This window comes from Patiria miniata, unplaced genomic scaffold, assembly GCF_015706575.1.
Source record: "Patiria miniata isolate m_02_andy unplaced genomic scaffold, ASM1570657v1 HiC_scaffold_18, whole genome shotgun sequence".
NCBI classification, from domain to species: Eukaryota; Metazoa; Echinodermata; class Asteroidea; order Valvatida; family Asterinidae; genus Patiria; species Patiria miniata.
The window spans coordinates 15925185-15945962 of record NW_024037056.1 but is presented as its reverse complement, the minus strand read 5'-3'; the positions used below and the strand labels follow the sequence as shown (position 1 = coordinate 15945962).

At 41.2% G+C, this 20778-nt stretch overlaps 1 protein-coding gene across 1 annotated transcript; it reads right to left on the bottom strand.

The window, feature by feature from the left end:
- Positions 1-180: 180 nt before the first annotated feature.
- LOC119724870 (ADAM 17-like protease) lies at positions 181-20398 on the bottom strand. The gene is made up of 22 exons (XM_038196157.1): positions 20190-20398; positions 18565-18694; positions 16835-16968; positions 15937-16025; positions 15189-15268; positions 14357-14451; positions 13279-13403; positions 12971-13057; positions 12220-12315; positions 11386-11521; positions 11109-11213; positions 10678-10811; positions 9844-9913; positions 9372-9678; positions 8301-8374; positions 7245-7375; positions 6714-6792; positions 6279-6367; positions 5966-6019; positions 4837-4880; positions 867-908; positions 181-657 (listed from the first exon to the last, which is right to left on the bottom strand). The coding sequence occupies exons 1-22, from the start codon at positions 20257-20259 to the stop codon at positions 597-599; spliced, it is 2232 nt and encodes a 743-aa protein (XP_038052085.1). The 5' UTR covers positions 20260-20398; the 3' UTR covers positions 181-596.
- Between the last annotated feature and the right edge of the window lie 380 nt (positions 20399-20778).

Genomic DNA, 20778 nt, shown 5'->3' with positions numbered 1-20778 from the left:
AATGCATGAAAAGTATTTGAAACCAAAATTTTTTCTTTGAAAATATTTGTGAGAATAGTTTGCTCATAGGCTTACTGTCATGTACTGACTCAACAACGAATCAACAAAGAAAAGAAAATTTACAACAGCAAAATATCCACAATTCTGGCACCTTTTGGTGCTGAAATAGCTGTAACATTGGGGTTTCTGCCTGAAATGACATCACACTTTTGTCATGAATATGATAATTTGTATTAGCATAAAATCCAAAAAAAGCCCCAAATACCCTTGAAAATGGCGAAACCAAAATTGAAAATGAGGTTACATTGGACACAAAGGTGCATTTTGAAAAACTGCATTTTAAAACAATACATTGCATGAGCACTTTAATTGTTCAAAATGTATACATTTGTTTGATTTATAGTGAAAATTAATTTGTACTTATATCATAATGACTTTTTTCAGGAGTCAATGCCTTTTCCGTATATAGTTTCCAAAACAAAAATACATGTACCAGGTATGTGTAATTTGTTTGGTTGGGGATCACATTTTTCAACAACCATCACTCTGTTGCTATGGCGATGACCTCTTGACACGGTTGCCAAGGCGACCAGATATTAAAGGGATGCCTCAGCCTCCTCGCCCTCTGGTCCTTGCGAGTCCCACCAGTGGAGCAAACTGGGAGAGAAAGGGAGTGATAAAAAGGGTTGGGGGAAATGCTCATGAAATCAAAGATTCTTTGTTTTTCTGTCCTTCAAAAATTAATTTTGTTCTTTCTTAAAAATTTAGTAACCCCTTCGCAGTTATCCGACAAACAAGAGGGCTTCTGACTTTCAAAGACCATGCAAATAAAAATGCGAAAGAATAAAAAACAGGACAGAACTTACTGTTCGGTATCAGCTTTTTCGTCAAAGCTTTCATAGAGTGCACTGCAGGAAAAAAAAAATATTGCATTTTTTGTCATTTTTTTGCAAAAGTTAAGTCAAGTAGAGACATTGGAAAGGTAATAAGGCCCACTTTAAACTGGCAAGGTTAAAAATTGTTTGGAGTAAAATGCAAAATTCAAGGCAATAATTACGGTACTTTGAGATGAAGCAGATTAGTCTACTCTGAAGTACTTGTTTGACACAGGCACAGGCACAGCCCAATGAGCACATGGGCAACGCAAACGTGCAGGCCTGCCAACTCTCACGCATTGAGCGCGAGACTCACGCATTTCAGGTTGTACGCACCCTCTCACGCGCAAACGGTATTTCTCATGCTAACAAAATAAATAAATATAACTTGAAAATGATGTTTAAATGATGATCTTTTGCTAAAAAAAAAATGGTTAGAGTGGTCAGAAATTGCCTCAGATCGCACCACAGAGCATCAAGAATCCAAAATAAGGGCTTCGCGCTTTGCGCTCACATTTATACCATGATTACTTCTGATCAAGCTCCATCGACAAATTCCCACTCTCGGCTCTTACTCAAGGTTGGCAGCCCTGCAGCATGTCTCGTTCGATGCCACGCTGCAGGTTGACCACACACGAATAATTTTGTTTGATGAGCAAATGTTACAGTCTTTAAATTTTTCAATAAGATGTTTTTCATTACCTGCGTCTTTCTTCTGTTAAATCGTCATGCAGTAAGTAGCATCAGTAGTGGTACACAAAGCATTGGGATGCAAATGCAGTCAGTCAATACAGGAAGCCACTCAGAGCGGCTAGTCCCACACTCACCGTGAGCGGCTTACAGTTAATAAGTTAAAGCATGGTTTCAAAAGCCACAAATTAAATCCACAGCCATTGTCCCCCCCCCCCCCCCCCTTCCTAAAAACAAAGTGGCCCAATTTTTTCTTTTTTTATTCGGGTAAAACTGGAGCAAATTTTACCCCCCAAAAATAGCCAAACCATTCAAAAAAGTCTAGTAGTTCTTTAGCCACAATGATTTTGTTAGGCTACAATAGGCCTTAGTCATGCTGCCACCATTTCAGTCATGTTCCCTGTATCCAATAACAGTACTGAACGCTAATATTTTTTGTGCAAGAAGGAACCAGACTATTTTTCCTTCCAGCCTCGCTTTGGTTACGTTGTTTTGAATGGGAAAAAAATCAAGATGGCTGCAACATGATAATGGTCTATTCGGCCTGTTTCGGGCCCCAATTCAATTAGCCTATTTGACGTATGGTGGACACAATAGGAGGGCGCTTTACCTAAATCAAACAGCGCCCTCGTATTGTGTCCGCCATACCTCACATATGCTAAGGCACTCACATGCACAATAGTGTTATCAGGATACATTCTACAGGAAACAATTGACACAAATTATGTGTTAACAAAACTTTTTATCTATCTATTCATGTTGACACTTCTCGTGTTGTACAAAAAAATGAGTAGCATATAGATTAGGTTGAATTAATTTTTAAAAATGTGAAAATTACTGTCAAATTTTCAGCCTTATCTACTCGAATCACATCGATTTGGCATAGAAATAAATATCAATATGTACAAATGTACAGTTTTCTTAAAAAAACAAAACAAAATAGTTAGCATAGATTAATCATTGTGCAAAATTTACATAAACTTTTTTGTATAAAACTGATCTTTGAGACAAATTCATTTCAACAATCATTGTTTCTAGCGGTGCACCTGGTTTCAAGCAACTACGACATATCTGAAATTGCACCAGAAGTCTATAAATCCTAACTTTATTTCTGAAATATTCGTCAATGACAATCATTACAGCTCACACATATTTTTACAAACTTTTCTTGTGAATTCCTTATATTAACCCTAACTCCCTAGCTCTTTTACAAGGAACTGGACCAAGTCCATCAAAATCCATCAATCACTGTGCGTCCAATACAAAACTGTACATGACAAAATGGAATCCACCACTGACGCACTGGTTGACATTCATGGACTTGCTACACATGGCTTTTATCACAATAGCAGTACAGGAAGCTAGGCAAAATCAATCGGATACCCCTAGCACTGCTTCAGGCCATTAGGCCCAAGTCCATCATACTCCATCAATATTTAGTCACGCCAGGCCTTCTGGACCAAGTCCCCTAAAATCCACCAAAATGGGGGGGGGGGGGGGGGATTTTGATGGAGTTGGGCTGGTTAGGGTTAAAGAAAAGCTGTATCCTCTCTGAGTGATCCCCGTTTGCTATTTCCCAGGTTTGCAGCATTTCTAGTGTTACTAGCATCGTGACTTTGGGCGTGATCCCTGGCTACATGGCATTTACAGCTTTATGGCTTCTGACCAGCACCCCTTGAACAAAGACATTGACAAAATGGGGAACCGCCAACATAGGGCTGGATAGCCCAGTTGGTAGAGCACTGGAAAGGCAATCCGAAGGTCGTAGGTTCATAACCTGCGCGAGTCAGTTTCTTTTTTCAAATATACAATTAATTCCTAGTGTTAATAGATTTTAGGATCTCCATGCAGTTAAGGCATGCAAAGTATCACCACGTGCTACGCAGTTCATTCATTTCTATGAATCCTCGATTCCGCTCACCACACCCAAAAGTATTAGAATTTTTTTTGGTAATTTACTAATTCGTTCCCACGAATTGCTATTTCGTTCACACAAATTGCTAATTCGTGGGCACGAATTGCTAATTCGTGCGCACGAATTGCTAACTCGTTCGCACAAATTGCTATTTCGTTCACACGAATTGCTAATTCGTTCCCATGAATTACCAACTCGTTCCCACGAATAAGTAACGCTTTCCCGGATGCACGAGTTAGCAATTCGTTCCCACGAATTAGGAAATCGTGCGAACGAAATAGCAATTCAGGGGAACGATTTAACAATTCGTTCGAACGAAATAGCAATTCGTGCGAACGTAATAGCAATTCGTGCGAACGAAATAGCAATTCGTGCGAACGAAATAGCAATTCGTGCAAACGAAATAGCAATTTCGTGCGAACGAGTTAGCAATTCGTGCGAACGAATTAGTAATTCGTAGGAACGAATTAGTAATTCGTGGGAACGAATAAGCAAATTACAAAAAAAAATTCCACCCTGTCCCTTCCCGGGCTTCATACATAAGTTAATTTTTTTGGCTATGTCTTCAAGTTTTTGGCAAGATTTTTCTTTCTAAGTACATCGGTCAGCAAAATTTCTATCAACCATATACGTCTCTCTCAAAGATGGCCATCTCTGTAGGAGAACTACAACTGCGTATCTTATGCAATCTAGCACGCATTGCGCAGTGTTGAAAATGTTCAAAACACGCGCGCTTGTTGCTCGAAATGTGTTTGACTTGAAAAAAGACGCAGCCAATGTGTGTTATGCAAGTTGACAATCAAAATGTCGATGCACGTGGCCGGTCTGTAGGAAATGACGTCATTTGAGGGAGACCTATTCTTCAAAAAAAACTGAAATCATGCATGATGATATACAGTTTCATAGTACAGCTTACAAAAAGGAGTTTTCATCAAACATTTCAGAATAAATATAACATGATCTATATAATGAAGTTAATGATTAAGATGTAAAGAAGGGGGCGGGGCTTAAATTAAGAGGGGCGTGCACCATCTTCATGGCCATTTCCGAAACCTTGGTTATAACTTCAACTTTGGCTTCATCTCTTACACAAGGTTCTCAAATATGTTGAAGCCAAAGCTGTAGACAAGGTTTCGTAAACACCTGTTTTTGAGAAAGACTAATTTCATAAAAATGATTGCAGAACAGTTTTCTCAGTAAGTGCTTTTCTCTACGAGTTCTGTGAAAGTGGCCCCCCCTCCCAGCCCCCGCCCCCACCCCGATATGTTAGTACTCGTGCACAATCGTTCATGCGAAGCTAAAACAATCTACAGCACTGTTTCTTTTTCCAGAAAGAAATTGTGGTTTCGTTTGGACCTGTAAACGCGGGAGCGGTCCTCTGGAAGATATCGGTCCTGATTCTGCAAAAACAAAACAAAACAGAAAAACAATTCCGTATAAACCATAAAAGGCCACAAATTTGGGTTCATAAATGGGCACTAGTGCCCTCGTTTCCAGTCAATATATGTACGCAAAGCCATGGCCCTCTTGTGGCCTTTTAAAGTCCCTTTGGGTGCATAAATCATCATTAGTGCCCTCCTTTCCAGTCAATATTCACCTTCTACCAGGGTACATAGCAAGCACTAGTGCCCTCATTCCTAGTCAATATATATCCCCACAAAGCCCTGGCCCTCCTGTGGTCATTCACCTTCTCCCAGGGCACATAGCAAGCACTAGTGCCCTCATTCCTAGTCAATATATGTACACAAAGCCCTGGCCCTCCTGTGGCCATTCACATTCTTCCAGGGCACATAGCAAGCACTAGTGCCCTCATTTCCAGTCAATATATCCCCACAAAGCCCTGGCCCTCCTGTGGTCATTCACATTTTCCCAGGGCACATAGCAAGCACTAGTGCCCTCATTTCCAGTCAATATATCCCCACAAAGCCCTGGCCCTCCTGTGGTCATTCACCTTCTCCCAGGGTACATAGCAAGCACTAGTGCCCTCATATCCAGTCAATATATCCCCACAAAGCCCTGGCCCTCCTGTGGTCATTCACATTCTCCCAGGGCACATAGCAAGCACTAGTGCCCTCATTCATATTCAATATATGTGCGCAAAGCCCTGTCCCTCCTGCGGCCATTCACATTCTCCCAGGGCACATAGCAAGCACTAGTGCCCTCAATTCCAGTCAATATATGTACACAAAGCCCTGGCCCTCCTGTGGTCATTCACATTCTCCCAGGGCACATAGCAAGCACTAGTGCCCTCATTCCCAGTCAATATATCCCCACAAAGCCCTGGCACTCCTGTGGTCATTCACATTCTCCCAGGGCACATAGCAAGCACTAGTGCCCTCATTCCCAGTCAATATATCTCCACAAAGCCCTGGCCCTCCTGTGGTCATTCACATTCTCCCAGCGCACATAGAGAGCACAAGTGCCCCTACTGCTGGTCAATATAATAACTATTCCACGATGTACAATGTAAAACTATTGGTCTTACCGTTGGGCTGAACCATTCGTCTGCTGTCTTCACATCGGCTGCCCTCTTGCCATCCTAAAAAAAAAATGCAAAAAAAAGAAGAGAAAAATCAGTTGAAGTGGAATTTAAAACCTGCAGCCTCCCGAGCACCCGTACTCTATCATCTTTACAATTAAAATGGAAAAATGTTTATCTCTTGGTACACTTTTCACACTAGTGATTTCCGCATGACTGAGCAAAATATTGGGTTATGGGGAGAGCCAAGTCAATAAACAATTTGGTACGGAAAGGGTTAAGACCCCAACATCAAAAGAGAAGTTCTGGAATTACTTACGAGGTAATGCACAAAGCAGCTGCAGGGAATCCAAATGAAGAGCGAGATGATGATGGTTGCCGCGACAACGTTATCCTTGATGATCCGCCCTGGCAAGGAAGCAAATGATAAAACCAAAACTGCTTTAGCGATGGAAACCGGTCAGGAATTGTAGATGGAGATGTGGTAGTAAGTAAAGTCTGTCACGAACCAGTGTGGCCCATCAGGCCGGCGTTTATCTCCGGTTTCAGTAGCATGATACGACTGAGAGTATTTCTACTCCCCCTGGATGGGATGCCAGTCCATCGCAGGTTACTCCCCAGCTAATGCCGGTACCCATTTATACTCCTGGGTGGGGAGATGCAAGTGGGTTGAAGTGGCTTGCCCAAGGACACAACATATGGCCAGCAGATTGAGACTCCTGTTGCTACGATTCATGGTTATCACGTTACCCACCTATTTTACTGATGGTGATGCCTTCGAAGACGTCGAAGAGTCGCTCGATGAAATCCTGAGTCTGGCTCTCACAGACACCCTGTTCCATACAAAACAGGACAAGATAACAAACCTAGGTCATGTCTGAATGGCTACAGCTAATAAAATGGATTTTACAACTCCCTTCTTAATTTGTTGACTAAACCCGACCGTCCTAAATCCTCCAAAATCAACCAGGCGGTTTGGGAGGATTTCGGAGGATTGAGGCTGTATTAAACCATTTTAGTGCCAGTTGATATTGGAGGATGAGTTGTGTCAAGCTCTTAAGCTGTACTTTGCGTTGCTTATGCTTAGCCATTCTAGGATTTTGAAGGATTGAGGCAGCGGTCACCCCTCCACTGAACAAATTCAAGAAATAACGGATGATTTTTGGAGGATTGAGGCTGAATCAAATTGTTCACATGATGGAAACCTGAGGATTTTGTAGGATTGAGGATGGATCCTAGCCAAAAGGGCCTAGGCGGTTAGGGTCAATTCTGCGATTGTTCTTACTTTGATGCAGACTCCTTCTGAGCAGGGTCGGCCGTCCGCTTGTAAGATCTTAGCACCAGTGGTCTTGTTGTTCTGCGGTAGACACTGCGCTGAAGGGGTCTTCTGACAACAGCGATAGCAGGATTCCACGACTAGTAAAGGTCAAGAAGGCAAAAGGTCAAACGGTCAAGAGGTCAAGAGCCTGGTAACACCTCGTACTGGTAACAGTCGATTGTTTATACATGAATGGAAATCAAAAACATTTGGCACAAATTGGAAAGACAACTTCAGTGCTACAGCATTTTTTTGGGGAGGGGGCAGGATGGAACAATTTTTTTCTTCTAAGATACGAGTATTTAAGGAAACGATTGCAACTATTTTGGAGGGCCCATGCAATGTAATTTTTTTTAATGCAATCCTTGGAAAAACACCTTTGTGTCATATTTAACCTTATTTTCAATTTTTGTTTTGCCAGTTTCAAGGGTATTTGGGTGACTTTTCGGTTTTCATGCTGATGCACATTTCCATATTCATGAGCACAACTGTGATGTTATTTTGAGCAAAAACCCCAATGTTACATCTACTTTCAGCACCAAAAAAATGCCAGAATTTCGGATATTTTGCTGTCATGCATTTTCTTTTCTTTGTTGTTGTGTCAGTACATGGCAGTAAGCCAATGAGCAAACTTTTCTCACAAATGTTTTCAATGAGCAAATTTTTGGGTACACAAGTTCAGCAGAAAACCCCTGAACTGAACAGTGTCTTCCTGAAATGATATCACAGCGACAGCGCCCTCAGTTGTCCGGAAAAGCATGGACATTTTTTTAAAGGTTTAAAAAAGTGCACTTTTCAATAAAAATAACCAAAAAGGGAGGTCAAATATTTTTTTATTCACTTAAGAGGAGAAAGTTCCACAAAACATGTTTCTAAGAAAAAAATCACGTCATGGACATGGATACATAACGAAACAATTAGTCACACTTTGGAGGTGTGGTTTTAGTGCTCATTGTATAACTCAGTAATACTGCCCTCTGTGGTTCAGGCACATGGGTCATTAGGTTTTGGAGATCTACTTACTGCCGGGACATATGCAGGATATCTGGTTGTGTTTCTCGCAGAACGGTATGCACTGGCCGCTCCGACATTCGCCGCTGGAAAATCAAACAAAAAACAAGAAAATTCAATCATTGTTCTGAATTTATATAAGACCACCAACCACTTGTCAACTGTGAGCAAATTCCGGCAAGCACCATTTAGTCGACTAGTGGTTGATTCATGATGTAACTTACGCCTGCGCACTAATAGCGACGTGCGAATGTCGCGTTTGACTAGAGAGTCAAACGCTGGTCAAAAAATTGCAAAACATCTGGGTCCTGGCTCCCTGCTGTACGTTATGAATGCGAGCGGCTATTGGTTACCAGCGATGCAACCAGCCCCAATAGGCTGGTTCCAAATCGTCGACTAGACTGAGTTTGGGCTAAATTTAGTCAAACTATGGTTAACCATTGGTCAACAATGGATCTTGCGCGAACTTGCCCCCTGACTGCACTTGTTTTACTGTCAGCAAAAGAGGTCACAATAAACAGCGCCACCTAGAGTCTGACAATGTCCAGTCCCATCACTTTGGACAACCCCCACTTGTATTATATACTACAGAGGCTCCTTTCAGATCTCAAACGTTCGTTAACCCTCCTGCTATTTAAGCAGTCACAGACAGTCAAATCTCACTTCCACTTCCCCTGCTATACTGGTACTAAAGGCAAGTCACCAGCAGTCAAATCATATGTCAAGCAAGCACTGTGACTAGTCAAACTGAGTCAACTGACACAGCAGGCAAGTTGTGGTCACAGCTGTTTTATCACTCACCCGGAGTCAAAGCATAGCTGTATCAAGTTACTTAAACAGTACAAGGCAGTCAATCCTGCTTTATGTAGGCTGGGAATTCTTACGGATTGAAAACAGTCACTTGATTGATTTTGACTGCAAGGACAACTTGGCAAGAATGTATGTTTGCATAGGAAGGTTAAATTTCAGAATTTTTTGTTGTTGCTATGTTTCTTCCATCATGATATTTTCATGATGTATTGGCTCAACACCCCCCTCCCCTACACATCAGTCTGGCCCCGCCCACAAGCCATCGTCTCTCACCCGTCCACGCATGCCGACTTGTCCGGCTTGGGTTGCGACACCGGGCAGTCCTTGCTGAAACCCGAACAGTTAGCGCTCTGCTCGCAATTCTTGTCGATCTTAGCGGCCTTGCGACACTCCACGTGGGCCCCGGCATACTGGCAGTTCAGACAGCAGGCCGAGTTTTTGTCGCTGCAGTGAGCGCCGGTCTTCAGGCGGCAGTTGGAGCCGCAGCACTGGTCCATGTTGTTGGTGCCGAGGTGGCCCACGTCGCATTCCTCGTTAGGGTCTACGCGGTAGTTCCCGCAGACTGCGTCACCTTTCGGTTCTGGAAGAAAAAAAAATCGGCGTTGAAGATAAAATTCCTGATGAATGTTCTTAATCTGACAATTGATACTGTCGTTTTTTGGTGGACACAAGAGGAGGGTGGTGTTATGTTTGGGTCAAATCTTTTGTATTTACCAAAATTTACAAATACTAGGATTGCTGCTACCTTGGAAGCATCTTGCGGACTTGGAGCGGAGCACGGGAGCGATGAGGCGCAGACTGCAGTTGGAGAATTTCTGAAGGAAAAGAAATGTAGAAGCAACAGTGAGATTGTGGTAATCAAGTCCTAACATATCATGGCAAGTTTATCACAAGTCACTCACAAGTCACTCGCAAGTCACTCACAAGTCACTCGCAAGTCACTCGCAAGTCACTCGCAAGTCACTCACAAGTCACTCACAAGTCACTCGCAAGTCACTCGCAAGTCACTCGCAAGTCACTCGCAAGTCACTCGCAAGTCACTCGCAAGTCACTCGCAAGTCACTCGCAAGTCACTCGCAAGTCACTGGCAAGTCACTGGCAAGTCACTGGCAAGTCACTCGCAAGTCACTCGCAAGTCACTCGCAAGTCACTCGCAAGTCACTCGCAAGTCACTCGCAAGTCACTCGCAAGTCACTCGCAAGTCACTCGCAAGTCATTCGCAAGTCAATCGCAAGTCAACCGCAAGTCAACCGCAAGTCAATCGCAAGTCAATCACAAGTCAATTGTAAGTCAATCACAAGTCAATCACAAGTCAATTGTAATCCAATCACAAGTCAATCACAAGTCAATCATAAGTCAATCGTAATCCAATCACAAGTCAATCACAAGTTAGTCACATGACATCACAAGTCAATCACAAGTCAGTTATAAGTCAATCACAAGCAAGTCATAAGCCAATCGTGAGTCTATCGTGAGTCAATCGCAAGTCAATCACAAGTTAATCACAAGTCAGTCACAAGTCAGTCACAAGTCAATCACAAGTCACAAGTTATCCAATTCAAACCAGTTTTACCCTTACCCTGTTGTTTGGGTCTCGGCCACTGACAGAGGCCGGGAACATCAAGTAATTACCACCGCTATGCCGGTTACCAGGCGAGCAGATGTCCCCTTCCGTGCCCGGGTCGTGCTCGCTGCCAAAATTGTGGCCCAACTCTGTCATAGAAAATGGACGAAGAAAAGAAACAAAAAATCATATCTCAATAAATTATTCGCGAATGATTAACTAATAGTGCAAGGAAAGATGAAATTGTGCCAACAATGACTCCATTTGTCCTAATTGATAAAGTCAATAGCGCCCTCTTTTGGTAACGCTTGGATCCAATGATATGGAGGTTACGAAGCTGTAACAATAACCTTATTTGTTCTAATCCTTTAAAGCAAATAGCGCCCTCTGTCACCATGCTTGGAGCTAATAACACAAGCGCTATTGAGATGCAGCAATGCTCTTACCGTGTGCCGTTACTAGATCAGCCTCGTCGGTCAGAACGTTGCGGCCCCAGTTGACCGTCGTCGTAAGCCCAGTGTTCAGGAACTGCCTGCCGTCCGTGTGGTAAACTAGTTAAAAATTGAAGCAATTTTAACTCAAGTTAATGGCCAGATTAACCCTTAACTTTTTCAAGCGGGTTAAGACTGTGCTATATGACTTGACACAAATGCCATAATGGTGTTCAGGACATTATGAAGAATATGATGACTACAACGAAATCAGGTCTGGAACCAGACTCACCTGAAGTGCATATGCCACCGACAGCATTGCTCCTTGGGGTGCCAATGTAGGCCAGACCGAGCACTCCGCTCTCAAAGTCCTGGTATGTGAAGAGGTGCGCTAGGCAGTATTCCCCATGGTCCTCACGGCTGTAGGCCTAATGGACAAGACCATGATGGCCAATTGAAAATTAAGTTTTGTTACCAATGTAATTGACTGTAGGTCTGTGTTCTTTATGGGTGTTAAGTAAAAGACCATGATGGCCAATTGAAAATAAGGTTTATCAATGTACCCATGTTCCTTCTTGCTGTAGGCCTAGAGTATAGGACCATGATGGCCAATTGGAAATAACGTTTTGTTACCTACATGTATGCACTTCAGGCCATGGTCTTTACAGTAGTAGGCCTATTGTATCGGACCATGATGGCCATTGAAATAAACAAGTTTGTTACTACTTGCAAGACAGTAAGCCCATGGTTCTCACAGAAACAAGACTGAGGTATCAAGACCATGTTGGCCATTGTTAAAAAAAAAATTGTTATTAATGAGCTTGCCCCTGAGGTTGAATCAATGACTCACCTCCAATAGATTTGTACATCCCATGCCTGTCCAGGGAGTCTGTAGCTGTTATAGTGTTCATATCAGTCTGCGTAGACCATGATGGCCATTTGTATTCAAAGTTTTGTTATCGATGTGCTTGAAAGTACTTGACTCACCTCCAAAGGTTTTTGTACATATCCCATGCCTGTCCAGGGGGTCTGTAGCCATTAAAGTTTAATATCAGTCTGCTTAGACCATGATGGCCATTTGTATAAAAAGTTTCGTTATCGATGTGCTTGAAAATACTTGACTCACCTCCAATAGTTTTTGTACATCCCATGCCTGTCCAGGGGGTCTGTAGCCGTTATAGTTTTCAGTATTACCCTCAGTTGGCGCATCATGGACAATAATCTGGAATACAAAGCAGGAGAAAATCATCGTTTTCTGTATCCTACATAATCCTTAAAAAAAAAGGAATTGATGGATTTTGAAAGATCTGGGAAGGGTTACGGGTAATGCACATTTGCAAACATCAAAAAACAAAACAACCAAATTATTATGAAATACCTTACTGGACTGTCGGTGAATAATACTCTCAAGCACCTTGTGAAATCATGGCACCTGGTGAGCTGTCATTTTCGAGAAAAGTGGAATTTTTGTATCAATTTCCAACGATGGTCGGCCGACCATCGTTGGAAAAAAATGACTTTTTTTCAAACACTGCCCCCAAGTTAACAAATTTAAGTTAGTCCACATTTTGTTTGCAATCGGTTACACATCCGTGAACGGGTGCAAACCAACCAGTCTGGTTCCCTGACCTGACAATTCCCTGACATTTATAAATTGCTCCATTTCTTCTGAAGTAGGGTAAGGGAACCAGACTACAAGATCAGCATTTTTTTCTTGGTTTTCCCAGCATCTACAAACACCAAACTTTACGCAGGTTAGTGTAACAATTGCAATAAACTACTAACCCCAAATCCATCTATTTCTGAAAATTACAGCAAAAGCAACTGTTGTATAATACCTTTAAGGTTAAATTAATATTTCTGGGTGAAATACAGACCTCTTTGACTTCAAATCCAAAGCCGTAAAAGCCTGGCTCCCATTCCGTCATACGATAGATAGGGTCCACTCGGTCAATCAGACTCAACTGGAGGGAGAAACAAAATCAAGTTTAGCACTGGCCAAACTGCAATGATAGTAACAATAAGGGCCACTTAAGAAAATAGTCTTGTTTATCAGTTCACATTACCAAATTCAGCCTTGTCAAGTTTTTTTTTTTTTTTTGTCAAAGTAGATTACAATATCAAGGCACAGACAGACATCATCAAAAAAGTTGTAAGAAGGTAACAAACAAACAAACCAACTGACCAAGTAACTGATCGTCTGGGGCGTGTTGCTCTGTCCCATCACCTCATGGAAGTGGTAGTCTGCGGTCAGCAGCAGTGGACAGGTGTTGTAGCGTGGGGGCGCCCTCTTCGTGCGACTTGACGTATCTGACACATTGAAATATTTCAATTTCAGTTATTGAGGGAATTTCAGATATTTTGTTTTGTGTTCATTTCAAAGCTGACAAACAGTTTTCTGGCAAGTAGAATTTAGTAAACTAGTGAGAGTTTGCGGTAACACCATGTACAGAATCTCTTTTGTGAGGAAGTGTGGTGCTGAAAAGAACGGTTGTGAAACTTGATGTTCCGATCAGTATGCTCCGATCGTCCTCAGAACCACACATCTTCTCAAAAGAGATCCTGCACATGGTGTTACCGCAAAGACTTTAGTAGTACAAAATATTGAGGCGACCTTTGGAGAAACGTAACATATTTCTGTTTGGCCCACTCTCAAGTGACAGTATGAGCGAAACAAACACATAGACATTTATGGGGTACCATTTCTGTACACCCTTGCGTCCCTACCATTTACTTTCTGCTTTTCGAAACACACCTTTAGCTAAATAATGGAGTGTCCAGCTTGCGAGTAAGACGTAAACAACTCCTTTTATGGAGATTGGCGCGTGCGTCGCGGGTATTGCGCGATGAGGCGCAGATGCAGCTGTGGTTAGTGCGTTGTGAATTTAGGACTATTAAATACTGACTCACTGGTAGTATTGCGCATGGCTACGTGAGGATTGTGAACATTCAACCAATAAAACGGTAAAAAGGCACTGGATTTCATAGGATCCAAATTTCATGTGACACTGGAAAAGAGTGTTTAAGACCAGCCAGCCAAGTCTTTAACATCCGTTTAAGACCGGCCACGTGATGGGCTCTCGACCAATAGCAATGGGTAAACTGTCTTAGGTATTTATGAAATAAATCTCAAACTCCATAACTTTCAATTGTCGGGGACTGAGTTTTCTAAGCACCAATTTGCGGGACGCTGGGATTTGAAATTGGCACAAACATTTGCGATCATCTTGGATGACTGCTGGGTCTGTCGGACTGTAACTTACACGGGCTGGTTTTTGGATGGGTCTGGAGCTGTTCTGCCGTCTTTTCATATTGGACGCCTTTTGGCAAGTGGTGATCGTACGGACAAAAAGACGACCTAAAAGTAGAAAGTAAAACTGTAAATATGTGACTACATGGAGAAGTAAGACTACATTACGGGGACTGCTTAAAGGGAAAATACAACATTTGCAAACATCAAAAAATAAAACTACCAAATCATTTTGAAATACCTTGCTGGACTGTTAGTGAATGACAGTGTAAAGCATCCTGTAAAATCATGGCACCTGGTATACTGTCATTTTCAAGAAAAGTGGTATTTTTGTATCAATTTCCAACGCTGGTCGGCTGACCAGCGTTGGAAAAAACTGGCTTTTTTTTCAAATACTGGCCCCAATTGACCATCGCACTTGTTTGCAATCGATTACACACCTATGAACGGGTACAAGCCAGCTAGACTGGTTCCCTGACCTTACAATTCCCCAATGTATGTAAACTGCTCTGTTTCTTCTTATATGGAGTCAGGGAACCAGACTACAGGAAAATGAATGTTTTTCTTGGTTTTTATAGCATTTTCGAACCCAAAACCTCAAAAAAGTCAGTGTAACTATATTTGCTATATATTTCCAACCCCCCAATTCCATCCATTTCTAAAAATTACAGCAAAAGCAAATGATGTATATTCCCTTTAATGGAGATTGCTGAGTTATTACAAACTTTGATTGGCAACTATTATATTGTGGTAAATATAACACTTTGGATAATTTTATAATTCACACTTCAAAAAAAAAAAAGATTTTTCAGTGGGGATATGACAAACTGTGTTTTCGTACTTACGTTTTGTTGCGTTTCACATCTGAGCTGCGGTAGGCGATCATGTGATAGTCATGTGGCTCTCGGATGTGCCTCCAAGACGGCTACACAGGAAAGACAAATAGTGTGAGTGATCACATGATGGCCATGTGAATAAAAGATGGTCATGTGACTCCATCCAAGTCACATGACCATGTGTCTTATAGTGAGATTCACATGAAGAATGGTTTCAATAACCAACAAAAAACAGAAAATAAATGACAGGACTGATAAATTAGAGTTAGAAATTTCTAACTAAAATAAGATATACTTTCTGCTTTAGAGATAAATACTTAATTTTGTTTTCCAATCAAAGTATATTGGCCGCTAAAAATAATTGGCCGTAATAAATTTTATTATCTTCAAGCAAACTTGTATACTCGATCTTGATTGGTCGATCCATGGCAACATCAGACTGATATTATAAATGAAGTGTATCACACGGTCCATATCGCACCTTGCGTATTGCGTTTTTCAAAGATGCGAGCGACATTCCAGCTGCATGCACTAAACCGCTACAAAGGTTCGCGTAAAGCGTGCTACATGTAGTTCCATCTTTTCCGTCAAGTTTGCTTGAAGATAAATTTGTGCTCGCGGAACACGGAAAATGTAGTGCGTCTGTGTCGTCCCACATACCCATGTGGGACACAGACCCAAGTGCTACATTATTCCGTGTTTCACGAGCGCGAGCGCGATAACTTATATAATTCAAATAATTCATAGCTATTTGTACCTCTATATTGTAGTGGTCCTTTGGTGCATAGATTTTAGCAGTGAGCAATCCATTGTCCACATGAGCTTTCACTACTGTTTGTGGTTCATCTAAAATAAAAATTCAAAACATTAACGACCAAGTAATTATAAATTGACTACAGAAATATTGTCAAATTGAAATTATTCAAAACTATATTAAAAATTTCCGTGATCCTATGTAGCATTTCAATCCTTACTCCCTTGGCAGTTTTGTTAGGAATCTTCCAGAATCCTACAAAATCCTCAACTGTGCAGGAACCCAATGGCACACTCTTTGTACCTACCAAGTTTCAAGTGGCATCAAGACTCATATAAATTAAAAGTGGTTGGGCTCTGCCTTCCTCAATCCTACAAAATCCTCCACTGTGCAGGAACCCAATGGCACACTCTTTGTACCTACCAAGTTTCAAGTGGCATCAAGACTCATATAAAGTAAAAGTGGCTGGGCTCTACCTTCCTCGATCCTACAAAATCCTCCACTGTGCAGGAACCCAATGGCACACTCTTTGTACCTACAAGTTTCAAGTGGCATCAAGACCCATATAAAGCAATAGTGGCTGGGCTCTACCTTCCTCAATCCTACAAAATCCTCCAAATGTTCCTGCTGGAATTTGAAGGATCAAGAAGGGGTTGGTGTTATTTCTATAGTGGAATCCGCAACCAGAATTACAGGCTTTTACTGCGGTGGTGTCATGTTCACGCGCATGCTGCACGCGTTCTTAAAGACGAGTCGCGCGTACATATTGGAATTCCTATTGGTCGAAGGAAACCGGAGTGCGTGTGTACTACCCGAGTGTGACTCGCGCGAGTCTGGCGCCACCGCAGTAAATAACTGCCGCCGGATTTGTCTATACCAATTTCTCGGGACTTTGTGTTACCTGCCAGAAATCCGGTGTAAAAATTCTCGGTGTCGACGGGATGTTCTCGCTTATTTCCCTGTCCATCGACCACAAACGCCTTGAAATCCTGCGAGAACAAGTTGGTCTGCTGGGCAAGACGGATATCAAATTGCCTGTAAAAAAAATTAATAAATAAAAATAATTAATTATTGCGAAGTATGTACCAAAGTAACCAACAACAATAATCAAATTTAAGCAGCTTTATAGCACACTAACAGGAAACTATAAGTGTCTTTTACGCACTATACTTACATGTACAAGACCACAATAATGATGGGAAAAGTCTGAGATTTCAAAATCCAGGGGCAAATTTCACGGCGCTGCTAAGCACAAAAATTTGCTTAGCACAAAAAAGTCTGGCTTATAAAAGCAGGTTACCAGCCAAAACTCCATGTGATGTTTATTGCTTGTGATTAATATTCAGCTGTTGACTGCTTAGCATGAAAATCACATGGAGTTTTGGCTGGTAACCTGCCTTTATAAGCCAAACTTTTTTTGTGCTAAGCAAATTTTTGTGCTTAGCAGCGCCGTGAAATTGGGCCGCAGAATAATGATCTGATTTATATGGGACTTCCCATCCAGCTTACAGTCATGTCATCAAAAAGTGCCGACATTTAGTGATTTTAGACATACTTAGACTGTGTCATAAAAAATGGAAGACTTTATTTCAAAGGTTGGTTTCGAATATCTACTTGCCAAAATCCAAACCCTACAGTAGAATTCAAACCAAATTTTTAAAAATTCCGATTTTAATCCTAGCACTAGACTAAACAGCGCCCTCTTAACATAATGCACAAGGCCGTAAACAAACAAACTTGACTACGCAATATTTATTACAACAGGTAGGGGAACATCCTAGTTACGAGCCGACTGAATTTCTAAAACAAATACACCTACATATGTACCTGCCCTGAACAATTCTCAATAACAGGATGTGTTTCGTTTGACATTTGAGTCACATTCTGTCCCAGATTTACCACATCCTCTGAAACAGGCAGCAGGGGAAAAATGATAAACACATATACGTGACTCTTTTTTTCTTCTTCTTCTTTTTTTGGCATACGTACTGGTACATTGGAATCTTCGTGATAGATTAATTTATCAAAGTCAGCATTTTGTCTTATTCTGAATGTACGCCTACTTCTTATGATCATACAAACTAGTCCATATTGGGTTTTGCCTTAATAATAATAATGTGCATTTATATACATGTAGCGCACATATACACCAGTATTGGTGCTCAAGACGCTACATCATTATTACCCTGCTCATTGGGTCAATGGAACATTCCAAATACCACCTCAGCTCCCTGGGAAGAAGACAGCTCGATTGCTGCCATTTCGGCGCAAAGCAGCTAACATCAACCACAATAACCATCTCTGCCCTAACAGGTACCCAATTTACTCCTGATTGGGGAGAAGCAATGAGTGACAAACCTCCAGAATTGCCTGCAGACCACGAATTCATTGCTCCAGACCAGAAGGCCAAGACATTCCACTTTCACCAATGTGATTTCATGAACACTGTACACTAGTGTTTATCAGGTGGGAATCGAACCCATGATCTCCTCCTTACTACTAGCGCAGCCATCAGACACATGGACGGGTGAGGGGGAGGGGTACTAGGGGGAGGGGGAGGGGTACTAGGGGGAGTGGGAGGAGTAAGGGCTAAGGGGAGGGGGGGGGGAGAATATTTGTACATTTACTTACCGACCCATCATCGACAATGACACTTTTCTCTCCTGATTTTCGCCATCTTCTACACTTCGTCTCACTATGTGGTGTTTGACATCATCTTTGTGTAGTGTCTCCCAGTACTTCAGTACATGGTGCAAACTTGCTGTAAACCAAGTGATGAAAAACATGTCATTTTCTTATTTTAATTAATGACATACAATTTTACATGCTTGTACTTCTTATCCCTCATTAATATTTGATTGCTGTCCCAAACAAGATACCAAAAAGTGAGACATGTTTAGGTCAAGTAAAAAAAAAAATTAACCAGTTTCTCATCTCTGCCCACTTTCTTTTTCGTGTCTGCCTCCTTTTAACTGTTTTTGATGTTCAAATTCAAGAATACATTTGCAGTATAATTTGCAAATATATTGTCAATATGTTGTCTTTTTATTTGCTTCCTAGGCCATGTTCGTGTAGAAATTGGACACAATATCAACGTGTACAAATGACCCTCAAGTTAAATAAACTTGCACTTTGCAGTAAAGTCCCAGTATTTGGGTCCCATTTATGGGGCTATGTCAATCAGCGAAAGAGTTGAAAAAAATGGAAGAATCCATCCGCTATCTTGGAAAATCTGTCATCGTGGGAAAAAAAGGGGAAAAATGCTGGCTTTTTCATTTTTTAAATAGGCCTAGGCCTAATTTTAATGTTTTTGTCAGGGAACCAACATGAACCAGAAAGTTCCGTAACGATAGCAGTTGAAAATCGTGTTACCAGGTTACAGCTGCAGTAAAGATACAGTACGGTGGCACTTTGACATAAACATTCGGAAAAAAAATTTGCAACCTGACGCCACTTTTTTCTTCATGTATCATCTCAATGAAAGTCAGTCATTGCAAACATGATAAGACATGAATCTGATACTGTGAAACATTTCCAGTTTTGTTAGGAAATAATTAGAAAATGTTCTTGACTCTCGATAGACTAGCCCCATAAATGTGGCCAATTTACTGGACTACCTCCGTAAAAGTAGGCCACACGTCCACCATGTACAAAAACATGTCGCACTTTGTCAAATTTTGATTTTCACATTTAGGCTTAGTTTATAGTTTATTTTTGCTTAAGAAGCATACTCACCCTCTTTAAAAGCTAATCAGAAAGTGCTGCCTTTTTCAGATGTCTATTTTTCGTGAAATTTCAAGATTTGTTTTCACACGTTTTCGTATCAAAATTTCAACATGAAATTTCACGAAAATTGTGAAAATCAAAATTTGACAAAGTGCGACATGTTTTTGTACATGGTGGACGTGTGGCCTATGTTTACGGAGGTAGTCCAGTAAATTGGCCACATTTATGGGGCTATCCATAGACATGACAGACTTTGTACAGGTGGCGTCAGGTTGCAACATTTTTTCAAAACATTTCTAGTAGTAGTAGTAAACTGAAAACATATGGTTTATTCCATATAAAACATTCACAAATGACTAGCTGGCATCAAGTTGAATTATATAGTGAAGTACTAGCCATTCTGGCATATAAATTCTGTAGCTTTTCCTAGAAAACAATACGTCTCCAAAGTGTCGGAAAAACACGTCAAATTGGATTCATTTGTCATGTTTGTGTATATAAACCAACAACCAATTTCCAAACACACTTGCCATTCGATTTAAACACACTGACATCAACTAATATCACAAAGTAAAGAGCACATACTAATTTCGAGGCCATTATGATTTATAAATATACAAAAATAATAGAGAAGAAAGCAGGAACAAATGTTAAAATTGTTGACAATCTTTCGCCGTGAAGAAAGACAAGTTCTCGTCGGCCATGTTTTGACTGGATGATTAGCATACTGTGTCAAAGATTAAAAAAGTTCAGACGATAACCCCCCCCCCCCAAAAAAAATTGCTGTCTTGTGTTTTTTCTTTTCTGGAAAATCCCCACGTTAAATTGGGAATTTTCAACATCATTTGCTGAGAAATTTGTTGTCTTGTATTGAGTAAGGAATAAAATGGTAAAAGTCTATTTTTATGGAAGAGACAACTTTTTTTAGGGGGGGGGTAAAAGTATGAGGTAGTTATATATGACATGAATTATCACCTTTTTCTACAGAATTCAAGCATGTTGATTTTCTGTTCTCCACGTTCAGTTGAAAGTGTAAAATACTATATTTGAGCAATCTATGGTCGAAAGTTCTAGAACACCCCCCCCCCCCCCCAACCACCAAATCCATCATCAATAAAT